We start from the raw sequence: 14862 nt of genomic DNA on the forward strand, positions 1-14862 counted from the left end.
TTTGGAGATTTCTTTGAGGTTCAAAGAATAATTTTAGGAGATGATCTGGATCTTTAACTGCATTTTTGAGTCCATTGCCAAAGCCTGTTATTTGTACCATAATGGCAATTTAGTACACAAGGGAAAATAAGGGTTATATTTATTGCAGCATTTGTGTTTGTGTTTAAAATATTGTTTATTTTAGCAAGAACAAGATTGTGATTCAACACTGGTTTCAGTTTAGTGGAAAAAACTGAGATTGTGGTGTTTTGCTTTCTAGTCTTCTGTCCTATGTTTATGTGGAAAACAAATGAAAGGAAAACAGTGAAATCTAGTGGAAAAGGAGTTATTAACCTATGTTTGTGTTATTATAAATGTTCCTGTGTTTAAATTAATGGATCTTTACAGTGGAATATTATGCCAGAATTACAAAGGATGTGTTATATCTATGAGTGTTGATCTGGAAAGATAGTCTATGAAACGTAGACGTAGAGATGGAGGTGTGTATGTGTGGGTAGAGAAAATAGTCTGCAAGGATATACAAACTGAGTGGAAAGAATTAAAAGTTATTTCTATGTGGTAGCATTAAAAAAAAAAAAAAAAGTTACACCCGACGGAGGGGAAAGTAAAGGGGGTTTATCTTTGGACTCCTGTCCTCTGCTCACAGCTCTCCCTTGTGTCTTCAGGCTAGAAATCCACATCTGGATCTCCACCCTGAGCCCCTTTCCATCTTTCAAAACCTAATGTCCCTATGGCCCTGCTCTTGCCTTTGGTAATAGCTACATATGTTCATCCATTATTTCACTCTAACTTGTTAAGTGCTACTGATATATTACCTGTCAGCCTCATGCCCAAAGATAAGCTTGCAAACTGAGGACTTTCACAAAGGACCCCATGAGAGGACCATGGAAGAGGGTTCCAAATACAAGGACCACTTATCCGTCTGTCAGCTCTATCGAAATTTCATTTAAGGAAGTAATGTGAATTTTCAAGGATAAGTTTCAGAAACCACCTCCTTTCCATTCTTTCCACATGGTTGAGAAAAACCAAGAGCCAAAACCAAAACAAAGAAAAGGCAAACAAACCCCAGACACCTAAGTCAAGAGCTCTGTGGGTAAATCATACACTTTAAGAAAATAAGCTTAAGCAGGCAGGGGTATTTTTGTATCTGTTCTCTTCCCAGTGCCTAGAAAAATGTCCAGCACAAAGTAGTAGACGGTGTCAGGAGATACACAGCAAACGTGGCTCCCAATCTTCCCTACAAGGAGCCTGAAATGAAATGGACAAGCACACAGCTGAGTATAAGGCCCTCTTCCTGCCATCAGCCATTGAAAGGTCTGTTTTAACTCATGAGAAAGAAATGAAATCTCTGATATTCAGAGGCAGCATTTAATACCTGCTCGTCCCAAATAACCCGAGTGACATGTTAGTATCCTAAGGAGGTAAGAAACATATTTTCCAAAAGCTGATAATATTTTTGCTTCTCAAAGGTAGCTTTAGCATGTATTCAAGTTCTGAAGGATCCATAACTAACCCTAAATGTACAGAGATGTTTTGTGTTGGGATTACTAACTCAATCCTGGAAACAGAAAAAAAAAAAAAAAAAAAAAGAACTCAGCAAAAGCTTTCCAAAATACCCACGTGTCCCTTGAATATAATTCAAGGATTTTGTTTCTATAGTAAATATTTTTATCTTATCTGAAGGTTGAAAGTCATATGTACATTTTTTCCCCAGCTTTCTAGAAATAGCTTTTTCACATCAATCAGAGATCTTTTCTCTCCCCAGATTCCCCACCCTTTTTCTTTTTTTAACCTTTATTTCCTCTCTCTGAGTGGGAGAAACAATGATTGTTTTTCTAGATATTTCTAGATTATTTTCCTCAGCTGTTCCTTGGACTATCTTGTTCTCATCCATTTATAGCTCTTAGAGTATTATTCATTCACTGAAAATATTTACTGTGTACCTGCCACTTACCAGGCACTGATCAAAAAAAAAAACCACGCTTGTCCTTCTTAAATGTCCTATTATTATTAGAATCGTAATAAGGAATCACAAGCAATTGTAACAAGCAGTGGAAACACACAATTAGTACAGTTTGTTAAGTTTCATGAGAGCAGAAATTCACAGTGATGGAGGAGGACAGGCACATAGAAGTAAGCAATCAGAGAAGACATCCTGGAGGAAGTGACGTAAGCTCATTAGGGGGCCTGGCAGCTCAGTGGTTAAGAAGACGGGCCTGGACCTGACAGCTGAGGTGTCAATCTTGGTTCTGCTACGTAATAACTGTGTAACTTTGGGCATGTTTCTGAATTTCTCCTTATCTATACAATGGGGATAATGATAGCCTTACTGTTTCTCTATCAGGCTGTTATGAGGACTAAGTAAATTGAATACTTGCAAGAGCACAGAGCAGAGTCCAGCTCATAGCAATTGCTCAGTGAATTTCAGCAGCCTCAGTCGTTATTAGGCTGAGGGCTGAAGGGTGAGTAGTAAGAAGTAAGCTGGGGAAAGGGGATGAGAGAGTAGAGTTACAGAGGGAACAGTAGTGAAAGCTCTCTGTGGCGGGAGGGTGCATAGGTGTTACAGAAACAGAAAAGAAATTCCATCCCTCGAGGACTAGGGTGGGAGGTAAAGGAAAGAAGCAAAGACTTGTGATGAGGCTGAGGAGGTCAGCAGGGGTGATGTAATTAAGGGCCTCATAAGTCATCTCAGGGATTTGTAGGACTTTATCCTACAAGCAATGGGGAGCTAGTGAGGGTTTTCAGCCAGAGAGTGACAGGGTCAGATTTGCATTTTAGAAAGAGGGCTTCCCGGGGCTTCCCTGGTGGCGCAGTGGTTAAGAATCCGCCTGCCAATGCAGGGGACACAGATTTGATCCCTGGTCTGGGAAGATCCCACATGCCGTGGAGCAGCTAAGCCCGTGAGCCACAACTACCGAGCTCGCGTGCCACAACTACTGAAGCCCACGCGCCTAGAGCCCAGGCTCCGCAACAAGAGAAGCCACTGCAACGAGAAGCCCGTGCACCACAACGAAGAGTAACCCCTGCTCACCGCAACTAGAGAAAGCCCAGCAACGAAGACCCAACACAGCCAAAAAAAGAAAGAAAGAAAGAGGGCTTCCCATGCAGGGAAGGGGCTGGAGGCTGGGAGATGGGGAGATGAGTTAGGAGACTGGTGTAACCATCTCGGGAGAAGATTGTGCCAGCCTGGAGGAAGGCAGGGACCGTGGCAGTGAGACGGATAGAGGATAGGGTTGGACAGGTGTAGGACTGACTTAGGCTTTAGAAACTGGGTGGAGACTGGCGCGATTCTCTGAGGCTTTAGAAACTGGGTGGAGACTGGCGCGATTCTCTGAGATAGACTAGAGAGAGGAGGAGGAGTGTGGGAAGATGATGTCTAGTTCCGGACGTACTGAGTGTGAGGTAGGTTGAGACAGAGGAGTGGAGCATGTATGAGGTCCCTTGAATAGACACAGTCATAGTGACAGAATGTGGAACGCTGGGTACCAGAGGCTGGGGAAAGGGGGTAAGAGGGAGTTGGTGTTTCATGGGTACAGAGTTTCAGTCTGGGCTGATGAAAGTGTTCTGGAGATGGACGGTAGTGATGGTTACACAACAACGTGATTATACTTCATGGCACTGAACTGTACACTTCAAAAGGGTTAAAATAGTACATTTTATGTTACATATAGTTTACAACAATAATAATAAAAAGATAGAGCACATGGGCCTTTATTCCTAGAAAAATTTAGAAGGTCATCGAAAAGAATTGTAAAGGCTGGCTCCGTTAAGGTCTCCAGAGAAAGAGATGATCAGCTTCTACATTTTCAAAAAGATGAATGTTTTTAGCCAAAGAACAACAAAACTGACAATCAGATAATCCCTCATACTTTTCCCCTTGAGAGAAAATTGTTAAAAAAAAAAAAAAAAGAAAACTTGAACCAAGTATAAATAAAAAGAGACACAAACTTCAAACTGCTTAACAACAAAGGAGGAATTAGGATGTGGCTTAGTCATGTCAAATCAAATTCTGCCCAAGGGAAACTGATGGAGGAAAAACAGTTAAAGACTCATTGGAGATTATAGATAATGTCTGTTATAATGTTTAAAGCCAAAGATAGAAATGATAAATGTTTCCTGTGTTTTCCACCCAACAGTGAACAGTAAACTAGATGTTTTGCTAAAAGAAGAATATTTTGAATAGATGCTTTGTTTAACAAAGTCAGGGGTGCAGTGACAGAAAGGGAGTTGAAATAAAAATATAGAAAGAACCCTGGAACATTTTTTAAGATAACATACTTGAGCTTCATTGTTTGTTTGTTTATGTATTATTTGCATGTAATTATTCTTAAGTGATATGTTCCTACAAATTTCTTCAGCAGAAACTCGTGATGATTTTACAACTGTCAAAGATACTTGATTATTGCTCCTCTGGGTTATTTTTTCACTGAGAAGATAATTCAGTCAAAACATAAGTCATGAGACTAGAGGTGTGCACAGATAATTTTGTATTCCCCACGTTTGTAAATGCCTTTCAAATACTGACATCACAACCGTTGTTAGCATTTCTTTAGAGGAATTATTTTTCATTAAATTATTTAATCATTAGAACGTGCATGTTCCCAAGAGGATGCAGTTTTTGGAAAGTAGCAGAACTTTAATAAACTTCAGTTAAATGAACACATCCATCAGCAAGAATTTAAATAACACTCATCATGCCGACTTCTACGTGAAGTGCAGGGGTGACTATGAAAGTGTGAAACTTGGTCTCTGCCCTTAATTGTGAGTCTGTATATCTCCGAAACCAAGGGACTCTCTCTGTTATCCTTCAGTGTATTTATAATGGTTTTAGAGCAGAACCTGAGGATATTCTGAGTGGGAAGATTCATATTGTGATAAGGAAAGGAAATCGATAAAAACCATTGCCATCAGTTTAACAAATAGTGGCATTGCAGGACTGGCAAATGACAAAAACCTGACTTTTTCTTGGTCCCGGTCCCGAAAAGGTGGATCAAGAAAAAAGAAAACATGAACGTGTTTCCTTTCCAGTGCCTGTCTAGGCTGTTTTCAGTGCTCAGCTGGGATTGCTCGGACCTTCCTCCATAAGCAGTAATGAAAACCAGACCTCCTGGGACCTGCTTGAAGCATAAAGGAACTCAAAGACCAGAAAGCAGCCAGGGAGGGTGGGAGTTCGCTTGGGAGTGTAGCGGATGGATCCCGTTGATGAGGGGCTGCTTTCGGACAGCTGTCTTCCGTGGTTCAGCTCCCAATCTCGGGCCAGTTTATCTCTGCACCGTGGCCAAGAAAGATATTAATACTGCTTAAGACCATCTTCCTTCCTGGGCCGTTGCTATTCTGCTTAACAAAATAAGGTGCCATTTTGTTTTCTTTCATTGAGGAAGAAATCCTCAGCTAAGATGACTTAACACGGATTTGTCTTCAAAAATACACCGAGCTCTTTCCTCCTCCAGATCACCTACAGGCATTACCTTGTTGCTGCGTTCAATCCCAACATAATCAGCCTCTTCTGGAATTATCACAAAGAGCTCGGCTTCATAGGCACCTTCCCCTTCATTTCTCGCGTTGATTGTGAGCATAAGGTGGTTTTCATCTCCAATGATGACCTGATGCTTATCTCTAAAAATGCAGTTTAAAAAGAATCATTAGGTACTATGCACCTCTGGATTCATGGATATTTTATTTAAGGACTTAGAGGAGGATATAAACATGCAACACTGGGGAAAAAAAACAAGATGGATCGTCATGAGGGGGCGGTGAGAGGAATCAAAACTATGTCTGCATGAGAAGGGCAGGAAAACATCCAGCGGTGTTCTGGTAAATGTTTAACAACCAGCGCTTCAAACTAGTGGTTACCAGTGGAGGAGGGGGCAACATCCGGGGGGGGGGGCGGCGAGGAGGAGGTACAAACCACTGGGTCTGAGACAGGCTCACGGCTGTATGTACAACTCAGGGAATAGAGCCCCTACTTTGGAATAACTGTAAATGTAAAGTAACGTTTCAAAACTGTGTAATAGGGCTTCCCTGGTGGTGCAGCGGTTAAGAATCCGCCTGCCAATGCAGGGGACACGAGTTCGAGCCCTGGTCCGGGAAGATCCCACATGCCGCAGAGCAGCTAAGCCCGTGAGCCACAACCACTGAGCCCACGTGCCACAACTACTGAAGCCCGCGCGCCTAGAGCCCCTGCTCCGCAACAAGAGAAGCCGCCGCAATGAGAAGCCCGCGCACCGCAACGAAGAGTAGCCCCCACTCGCCGCAACTAGAGAAAGCCCACACGCAGCAACAAAGACCCAATGCAGCCAAAAATAAATAAATAAATTTATTTATTTAAAAAAAACCTGTATAATAAAGTAACAACCAGTTCTCAAAAACAAAAGGAAACAAAGAAAACCAGTATGTGTAGCATTGGCCGATTCCAGTGGTGTAAATCCTCCCACTGTGATCAATTTCAAGCTCCCAACATACTTAACAGTCTGCCAGCAAAAATTCCCGAAAAGTTAACAATTGGCTCACAAGCCACGAGGAGATGGCTTCAGCACATCACTGAAAACATCCCATAGGAGGAAGATGGGCAATGGGAAGAGAGGGAGAGAGATGGTTTAGAAAGTAGGAGGGGAAGCTGTGTGTGACGCAAAGTGGAAAATAAGAGGGAAGAAAGAGGCAGATAAAGGAAGATCTCAAATAGCTGATTGTGAGGTATTTTGAGGAAATTTAATTCACTCCAAACTTCAAATTGAAACAGCATTTGGAAATGCCTACTTGTGACCCTTAATCAAAGCTATTGCTTTGGACCCTGGCTAGATTATGAAGTTTGGAAAAAGTCCCCTTGAGAGGTTACCAAGAAGCTTCCAAACACTGGCAGCGAGATAGTTCCTGGGGTGGGGATGGGTTGAGGCGGGTAGAGAGGAGCAAAACCAGAACCACCGGAGATGAGTTAACTTCAAACAAAAACACTTCCCCCCGCTTTTGGTGAAGGATGGAACGGCTCAGGCAAAGTCTTGGGGTGTGTCACTTGACACCAATGACAAAGACCTAAACCACAGGCTAACCCAAAGTGTAGCCAAGCTCAGAAATTTCACGCAGTGCACTTATTTTGGTAGTGGCTGGAAGTGTATACTTTCTCCAGAGAAGCTTTAAGTAAACACCTGTATGCCATTAGATAAAATGGACAAGTTTATTTATTTAAACTTACGGTCTAGCTGACAGCTTCAAGTCAGGAATGCACATGTTATCTTCTCCACAGTCGACCAGGATGTGAGCCTGTGTTGTGGAAAAACACGTTATCAGGAAGAATCTGGGAAAACCTGAATCCCATCCTTTCTCTTGAAAATTATGAATGATCCCACAAGTTAAACCAAAGCTCTCCTTTCACTCTGCATGAGTCTACCTAGCTAGAAGCTCTGTTTGGCAGTGACCTCCCCTTTAGGCTAGTTTACTTAGGAGCCCAATTCCAATTCATTCTGAAATGTCTGTAAAGAATGCTACGCTGACCGATGTTTTGAGGATTACAGGCTGTACTGCTTCTATTACAGCCACATTTTGAACAAATTAAATCTTGGTTCCACAAGGGGAAGGGCTTCTGAAAACACAGGGATGCAGTGTTTCAGGAAACATGTTCAGAAAATCTCCCAAATGTTACAAATGTGTGTGCAGGAATGAAAACAAAAGGGCCTGGATTTCGTCTTAAGGTCACAGGAGCAATGCCCAGGGCCTGATTGAGAATATACCATCAAAGACAGGCCAGGACCTACCTGTTCGGTAACAACGTTTTCCCTGTAGTAATTCAATATTGGTTTCACCTCCAGACCTTCTTTAAAGGTGGATTCATCCAAACTGTAATTCAAACTAATGTTGATTGGAGACAGTTTATCTCGGAATTCAGTTTCATCCTAGGGAAAATAATCACAAACTCAAGAAAGGCCCTGTAAAATGGCTGCAAGATGTTAGTTGGTGAAAGGCAGGCAGCACTTGACTTTGGCCCTTAAGAGTGAACGATGAAGTTATTACCACCCCAGCGGGCCTAGGCACATGCTGTGGACGTGGCATAGAGAAGCCAGTTTAATGAACGTATGTTCAGAGTTGGAATCATTTAGAGCTGTGGCTTCGTTGAAATACGTGCTTCTAGAAGCAATCTTCAGGTTCTCCAGATCTTCAACAACTCAGACGGATTGGTCAAATTGCACAGTTAAAAATCAGATGCACAGTAAACGTCACTGAAACTTTCGTGAACTGGGATTTTTACTTTAATGAGGTTGGCAGAATTTATCAGTCCCCTTGGGCTCAGAGGAAGGAAACCTCTCGATTCTCTTCCTTTCTTATCATCTCTTTAAGTCCTTGTTTGCATGAACTTCAAAACACCTTCAGCACATCTGAAGTTCCCTTAGAAAAAGCACCAGAACCTTCCTGGGGAGGGAGGGGGTAGCACCAGCAGAAAAGGTCTGGGCACACAGGAACTCCCAAACCATGGAGTGGGCATACCACCCTTCAGCTGGGTGCCAGTATCAGTCATAATGAGACACGAGGGTCGTGCACCAGCTTTTCGTTCTAGAATGTGTTTGTAGACTCTGCTTTCTACAGGTTTTCCCTTACTATATCCCTTCAAAGAGGAGACCAAATGAAAAGAGGCTTCACCACCTCACCACTGGTAAGAAGATGAAATAACGATATCATAACACATTTTGGCTTTTTATTTCATGGTAGGTTTAGGAGTTATTGTAAAAATACATTGCTTTAAAAATGTAATTATAGGGCTTCCCTGGTGGTGCAGTGGTTGAGAATCTGCCTGCCAATGCGGGGGACACGGGTTCGAGCCCTGGTCTGGGAGGATCCCACATGCCGCGGAGCGACTGGGCCCGTGAGCCACAATTACTGAGCCTGCGCGTCTGAAGCCTGTGCTCTGCAACAGGAGAGGCCGCAGTAGTGAGAGGCCCGCGCACCGCGATGAAGAGTGGCCCCCACTTGCCGCGGCTGGAGGAAGCCCTCGCACAGAAACGAAGACCCAACACAGCCATAAATTAAAAAAAAAAAAAAAAATGTAATTATAATTTACTTTTAATAAAGACTTTGAATGCCTCACCCTTTTCCTAAGTTGGCTCAGAAATGCACATTGATAAAATCTGGCCAAACATCCTCATGTAGGATAAAAATTCAAATAAATTGTGTCTAACTTTTATGTTTTTTGGGGTGAGGCAGTTAGAAATGAAAACCACCTGAGTTAGTACTAGTACTAAAGAGTGTATTCAAAACAAGAAGCAGCTTAGGAGCAGAAAGTCACACAACACTGTAAACCAACTATACTCTAATAACAATTTAAAGGAAAAAAAGAAGCAGCTTAGGAATTAAAAGCAATACGTCATTAGGTTGGCTGAAGTCAGGCTCAACAGAGGGGTGTGTGGCCTTAAAGATTCCTCCTATAAAGTGAACATAGATGTGGGTCTGTGTGAACCACTGTGATGTTTAAATGGAGAAAAATGGTTGGAATTTGGACTTCAGTGTTAGAGGCCAGAAAGGTGATTCTGGAACACTTACTCGAAGGTAAACGATAAAATCCTGGCATTGGAGGGATTTCTGCCCCTTTATCACGAGAGGGAAGACGAGATGTGACTGATGGTTATCAAGGAAGAGCGTGCGTTTAATGGCTCCTTTTTGTTTCAGGGAATCTAATTGCACCTCGGCAGTCAGGCCTAAAGGACAGACATAAAGCAAATATAATCCAGAAAGGAAAAGTATTCAGTGAATGTAGCGCTTTATCAGAGATATGAATTCCTATTTCAACTTGCTTATTCAGGAAACATTTTTTCCATAGTTGGGATCAAAAACAATACATGAGCTGCAAAGATTTGATAAAATACTCCCCAAGCTAAAAAACTTGTTTTATAATGGTTTTACACAAAAAGTCATTTCCCCCATAATTAGGTCTGTTCTTCCAGACAGTACCAATTATTCAAGGACTATTTATGTAGAAGTTCCCATATTTATAATAGAAATCTTGGTGCTAATGAAGAGCGCTTTGAAAGCTTTATATGGTCTATGCAGTGAAACGCTTACTGTTGACTTTTCTTAATATGGTATAGGAGTGGAAAAATGAAAATATGCTCACCTATTGTGTTTGAAATGCTCTGGCCTGCCACAGATGCACACACTCTTAAAGAAAAGCTAGGGAAAATGATAATCAATAATTTATTGGTTAATAAACTTTTTCAATCTGAAGTAGCAAACTTCCTTTACCTTACCCCAGATAAAACGAATGCTTTATTTTTCCTCTATACTTCTCTTAGTATACACACACACACACACACAAGACCAAACAAATAAATATGCATATATTTACTGATTGATATATATACTTATCAAAAATATATTTATATACATATATATATCCGACAATTCTAATACGATTAAGAAAGGTGGCATTATTACATAGGAAGGTAATACTTAAAATATTACTAGAGGCCGATTGATTTAATCAGTGGATTAATTGATCAATTACTTGCTGCCTTTTTTCAGGAAATGCATGTGAATATCTTCCATGTGCCAGGGAGTAAAGAATTGGGCAGAACAGCAGGGGGACAGCTAGTGGCAGAGCCTGGAGGTGAGCAAGCACGTGACCGCAATTTGAGGAACCTGAAGAAATCTGGTGCGTTAGAGAAGGATGGGGAGGCTGGCTGGGTCAACAGGTAGGGAACAGGGCTTTGAAAATCACGTTAAAGAATTTGGATCAAGAGGTGCAAACTATTAGGTATAAAATAAACTACAAGGACATATTGTACAACATGGGGAATATAGCCAATATTTTATAATAAGTATAAATGGAGTATAATCTTTACAAATTGTAAATCACTATACTGTATACCTGTAATTTATATAATATTATACATCAACTACACTTCAATTTAAAAAAAGTATTTGGATTTAATTCTGAGAGGCATGGAGAATCACGGTACGATTAACCCATAATCCACTCTCCGTGGAAGGAGATAAGAACTCAGGCAGTTACTTGCCAGGAGTGGGATATAATTTGAGGCAGAGACACCAGAAGAGGGAAGGGAAAAAGAAAGAAAATGGGGAGCGTAGAGTGACCGTCTCAGGCTTGGTAAGCACAATGATACAGTGTATAAGGTCAATAAAAAAAGGATGGATATGTAGGAGAGACCTTTATAGTTTTGCCTTGAACACGCCCTAAACTCAATCCAGGGAGGTGCCTGCTGTGGCTTGTAGGATGGCCTGCACTTGGGTCTATCCTGTGGCCTTGGAGGGAATGAGGACCGGCCAGTGGTCTCTGCCTGACTGTTGCATGTGCTGACCTCCCTATGGAAAAATGTCAAGCTCTAAGCGCCAGCATTCAAGATTGGGCTTTTTCACATTTCCAAGAAAGTAAAAATGTAAGAAAATACTTAAGTATGATTTAATGACAGCCTTAACGTTTTTACTAGTAAATAGTATGATTTGAATATTTCCACAGAATCCAAAAGGAGTAAATAATCTCTAGTCGCGCTTTAATTATGTGTCAGCTTCCTGTGTCAGATATAATGAAGATGTGTCACATCTGGGATTCATCTAGCTCCCGTGACCTCAGTCAATGTCTCCCTTCAGGGTAAGTAATTTGTCACATACCATTAAGCCTAACGTTTTCCGAGATGTCTCTGCTATTTCAAGTGTTTGTACCACTTCCCCAGAGAAATCATGAATTCCAACCCACTTCCACTTCAATTGGAATAATTCAAGAAAGATGAATAGTTAATCACATCTTTAAATTTTGTAGCAGGTCTGGCTTTCAAAATTGGAATTTCTTCTGTGTCTGACTTTTTTGGAGGTACTTGGGTACGTGTTAAAACTGTTGACCGTTTTTCTATTCATCCTTATACTGAATAGACAAAACTCATTAGCTTGTATAAGATAAATTCCTATTTGTAATAAAATTATCATTATATCTATAGATTAAAATAATTTTACATACAGTATTTTGTCTAACACAATTGAGAAGCAATAAAAATTTTTGCAGAAGAGATAAAGTTATGAATGTGAACATCATCTCCTCCTTTTGAGAAGAATTTGATTGAAAAACGATGTCATCAGCTGAAGGGTCACTCAGTTTATAAATTATATGTCAGTGTTATTCTATACTTCTTAGTTCCCCCTTTCTGTTACCTTTATATCATTAAGTGGACGATTTTAACTTTTTCATACAAGTTTAAATAACTGCTACGACTTACTGAATTATTGATAATAGCACTCCAACCTAAACTTTTTGGCTTATAGATGTCTTTAGCAGAAAAGAGTTGCCAAGTTATAACTTTCAAAGCACTCTCTTCTGATCTAAAAAGAAAACCTCACTGAAGTATTCATTCTGAATTTAGAATATTTATATTATATTATGTTATATATAAACACACACATATACATCGTATGTTTTATATAACAAATACTTAGGTGCACTCACAGGTCTATACCTAATTATAACGCACACTTGTTGTCAGAGAAAGCTGTGAATTATTGTTAAATTAGAATTAAAATTTCAAACTAGCATTTATGATCATAGTCAACATGAATAGGTCTGACTGGAGCGAAAAAACTCCATTAAACCAGCCCAGATCCCTCATCACATAATTTCTAAATGAAACTGTTGGGCTATACTTCTGGTGCTTCAGAAGGCAGGACAGTACCTTACAAATCCTCTAATACTAGTCCTAACCCAATGCAAGAAGGGTTAGAATAATGACCCTGTGATGTAATGGTGCTCGTAGCCACATATGGGAGAGGAGGAATGAGATAAATGTGAAACAGGACTTAAAAGTACAAAGCAATTCATTTTTCAATCTAACCAATTCAATACTCTTTCAGTGATGGCAAATATCAGGTTTTACATAAAATCAGGCATATCTGAAAAGTTTTTCCAAATTTGAAAAGGGGATAGTTATTAACTTTTAAATTTATAAAATAATTTTTTTACCAAATAGTTTTAATCTTTCTCATTAGATAACAATTATGTGAATATTTATGCATTGGCTTTATTGTTTTTTTCTAGTTTAGAAATGCAAGTAGCAGAAACTTTATAAAATTACACAGCTGTTTGAAAGGCAGAGAAATTCACATTGAGGGAAATGGAGAACTATTTCCCAGTTAGAGGTTTACTTAATAGTTTTCAGATGTACAGTACGAGATTATACCAAATACAGACAAAAATTACAGAAAAGAAAATCAACAAACACTTTTCAATCATTTTGAAAAAAATGAGCTAAATTCCTATAATAAATTTTAAAAAGTATCCGAGGAACACATTCGAGACTGAACCCACTGTTAATTTTCCATCTTCTAATACTCTGAGTTACCCATTCAAAATTTCTGCATGTGAAAATAAAACATCTTTCAGGAAATGGTTGCAATAGAATCAAATAAATAATTGTAATTGTAATTTGCCCACGTAACAAATCGTATTTTATCTAAGCAATCTGATTTAATGCAACAAGAGTTCGTGAAAAGAAGGAAATTTTCTTGTTAAAAAGTAATATTCATGTCGATCCCAAACTCCCAATCTGCTATATTTAAAATAAAATGCCTTTCCATGAAAAAAACAATTAAAAAATAAAAAATTTTTAAAAAATAAAAATAAAAGGAATATTCTTTCCATAAAACCAAACAGATCCCACAATCTGTTAAAAAACACTTAAATTTTTAAAAAAATTCAAAAACTGAAAAATCCTGAGAAAAGATGATCTAGTTCGTAACAACATTTCACACCAGAGTGTGCCACACACATATGCTTTAAAGAATTCAGTCTAGGGGGCTTCCCCGGTGGCACAGTGGTTGAGAATCTGCCTGCCAATGCAGGGGACACGGGTTCGAGCCCTTGTCTGGGAGGATCCCACATGCCGCAGAGCAACTGGGCCCATGAGCCACAATTACTGAGCCTGCGCGTCTGGAGCCTGTGCTCCGCAACAAGAGAGGCCACGATAGTGAGAGGCCCGCGCACCACGATGAAGAGTGGCCCCCCACTTGCCACAACTAGAGAAATCCCTCACACAGAAATGAAGACCCAACACAGCCATAAATAAATAAATAAATAAATAAAAATTTAAAAACTAAAAAAAAAAAAAAAAAGAATTCAGTCTAGAAGTCCATTCAGTGATGAATGTGCGAACAGAGGACTATTGGGCGAAATACCAAAGTTTTAATACTTGTGCCCAAGTAGCACTCATTGTTCATTTCATGTTCATTTCATCCAGGGTTAGGAGAGATGCTAGCTAGCTCTTTCACATACTTTCTCAGATCAGGTTTTCATTATAGTATTTTATGGTTTCATACCATTTTAAAATGTGCTCAAGGCATTTCCCAGCTACTTTCAGAAGCTGCTTAAGGGGAAGACAGGCCTCCCTGAACCGAGAGGTCCCAGCAAAGGATGTTTTTCAAAGAATTCTTCAGGGTCCTCCACACCCCCATCCACCACCCTCAAAGGCTTTGACTCCAGTCTGAACCCCTGTCCAAGGCCATAAGCAACGTGCTGAAACTGGCTGGGAATAACTTCAGTGGGTCTAGACTGGTGTGTTCTGCATTCTGACTTTCTCAGGAACCGACCATATCATCTGGAAATGGAGGTAAATCTCAGATGCTCCAAATGTTTGTTGATTTTTCAGAGAATATACCCTAAGGCATTACCCAATATGACAGACTTCTGACCCTGGAGGACCTACATATTGAGAAGCAAAGTGGCATTTTCTTGAGCTGTGCTACAGCCAAGTTCCATTTCTTACTGCCTTCGGGTGACCGGCCAGATTCACAAGGAACGTTCTCAGAAGGTGTACGAGCCTGTTTGCCTACAGGCCAGGAAGAGGACTATTCCTGATGATGAGATCATGGCCACAGAAATAT

At 40.3% G+C, this 14862-nt stretch overlaps 1 protein-coding gene across 2 annotated transcripts in view; it reads right to left on the bottom strand.

Annotated features, from left to right (window-relative positions):
* Positions 1–14862, bottom strand: part of ITGA8 (integrin subunit alpha 8) — a 187594-nt gene that overhangs the window by 75173 nt on the left and 97559 nt on the right. For both annotated transcript variants that reach the window (XM_068561963.1, XM_068561966.1), the window contains exons 16-20: positions 10097–10152; positions 9526–9680; positions 7749–7886; positions 7190–7257; positions 5469–5616 (exon numbers count right to left, since the gene is read on the bottom strand). In XM_068561963.1, coding sequence (XP_068418064.1) covers positions 5469–5616; positions 7190–7257; positions 7749–7886; positions 9526–9680; positions 10097–10152 — 565 coding nt within the window. The remainder of the gene's footprint in view (positions 1–5468; positions 5617–7189; positions 7258–7748; positions 7887–9525; positions 9681–10096; positions 10153–14862) is intronic.

This window comes from Eschrichtius robustus, chromosome 1 (assembly GCF_028021215.1).
Source record: "Eschrichtius robustus isolate mEscRob2 chromosome 1, mEscRob2.pri, whole genome shotgun sequence".
NCBI classification, from domain to species: Eukaryota; Metazoa; Chordata; class Mammalia; order Artiodactyla; family Eschrichtiidae; genus Eschrichtius; species Eschrichtius robustus.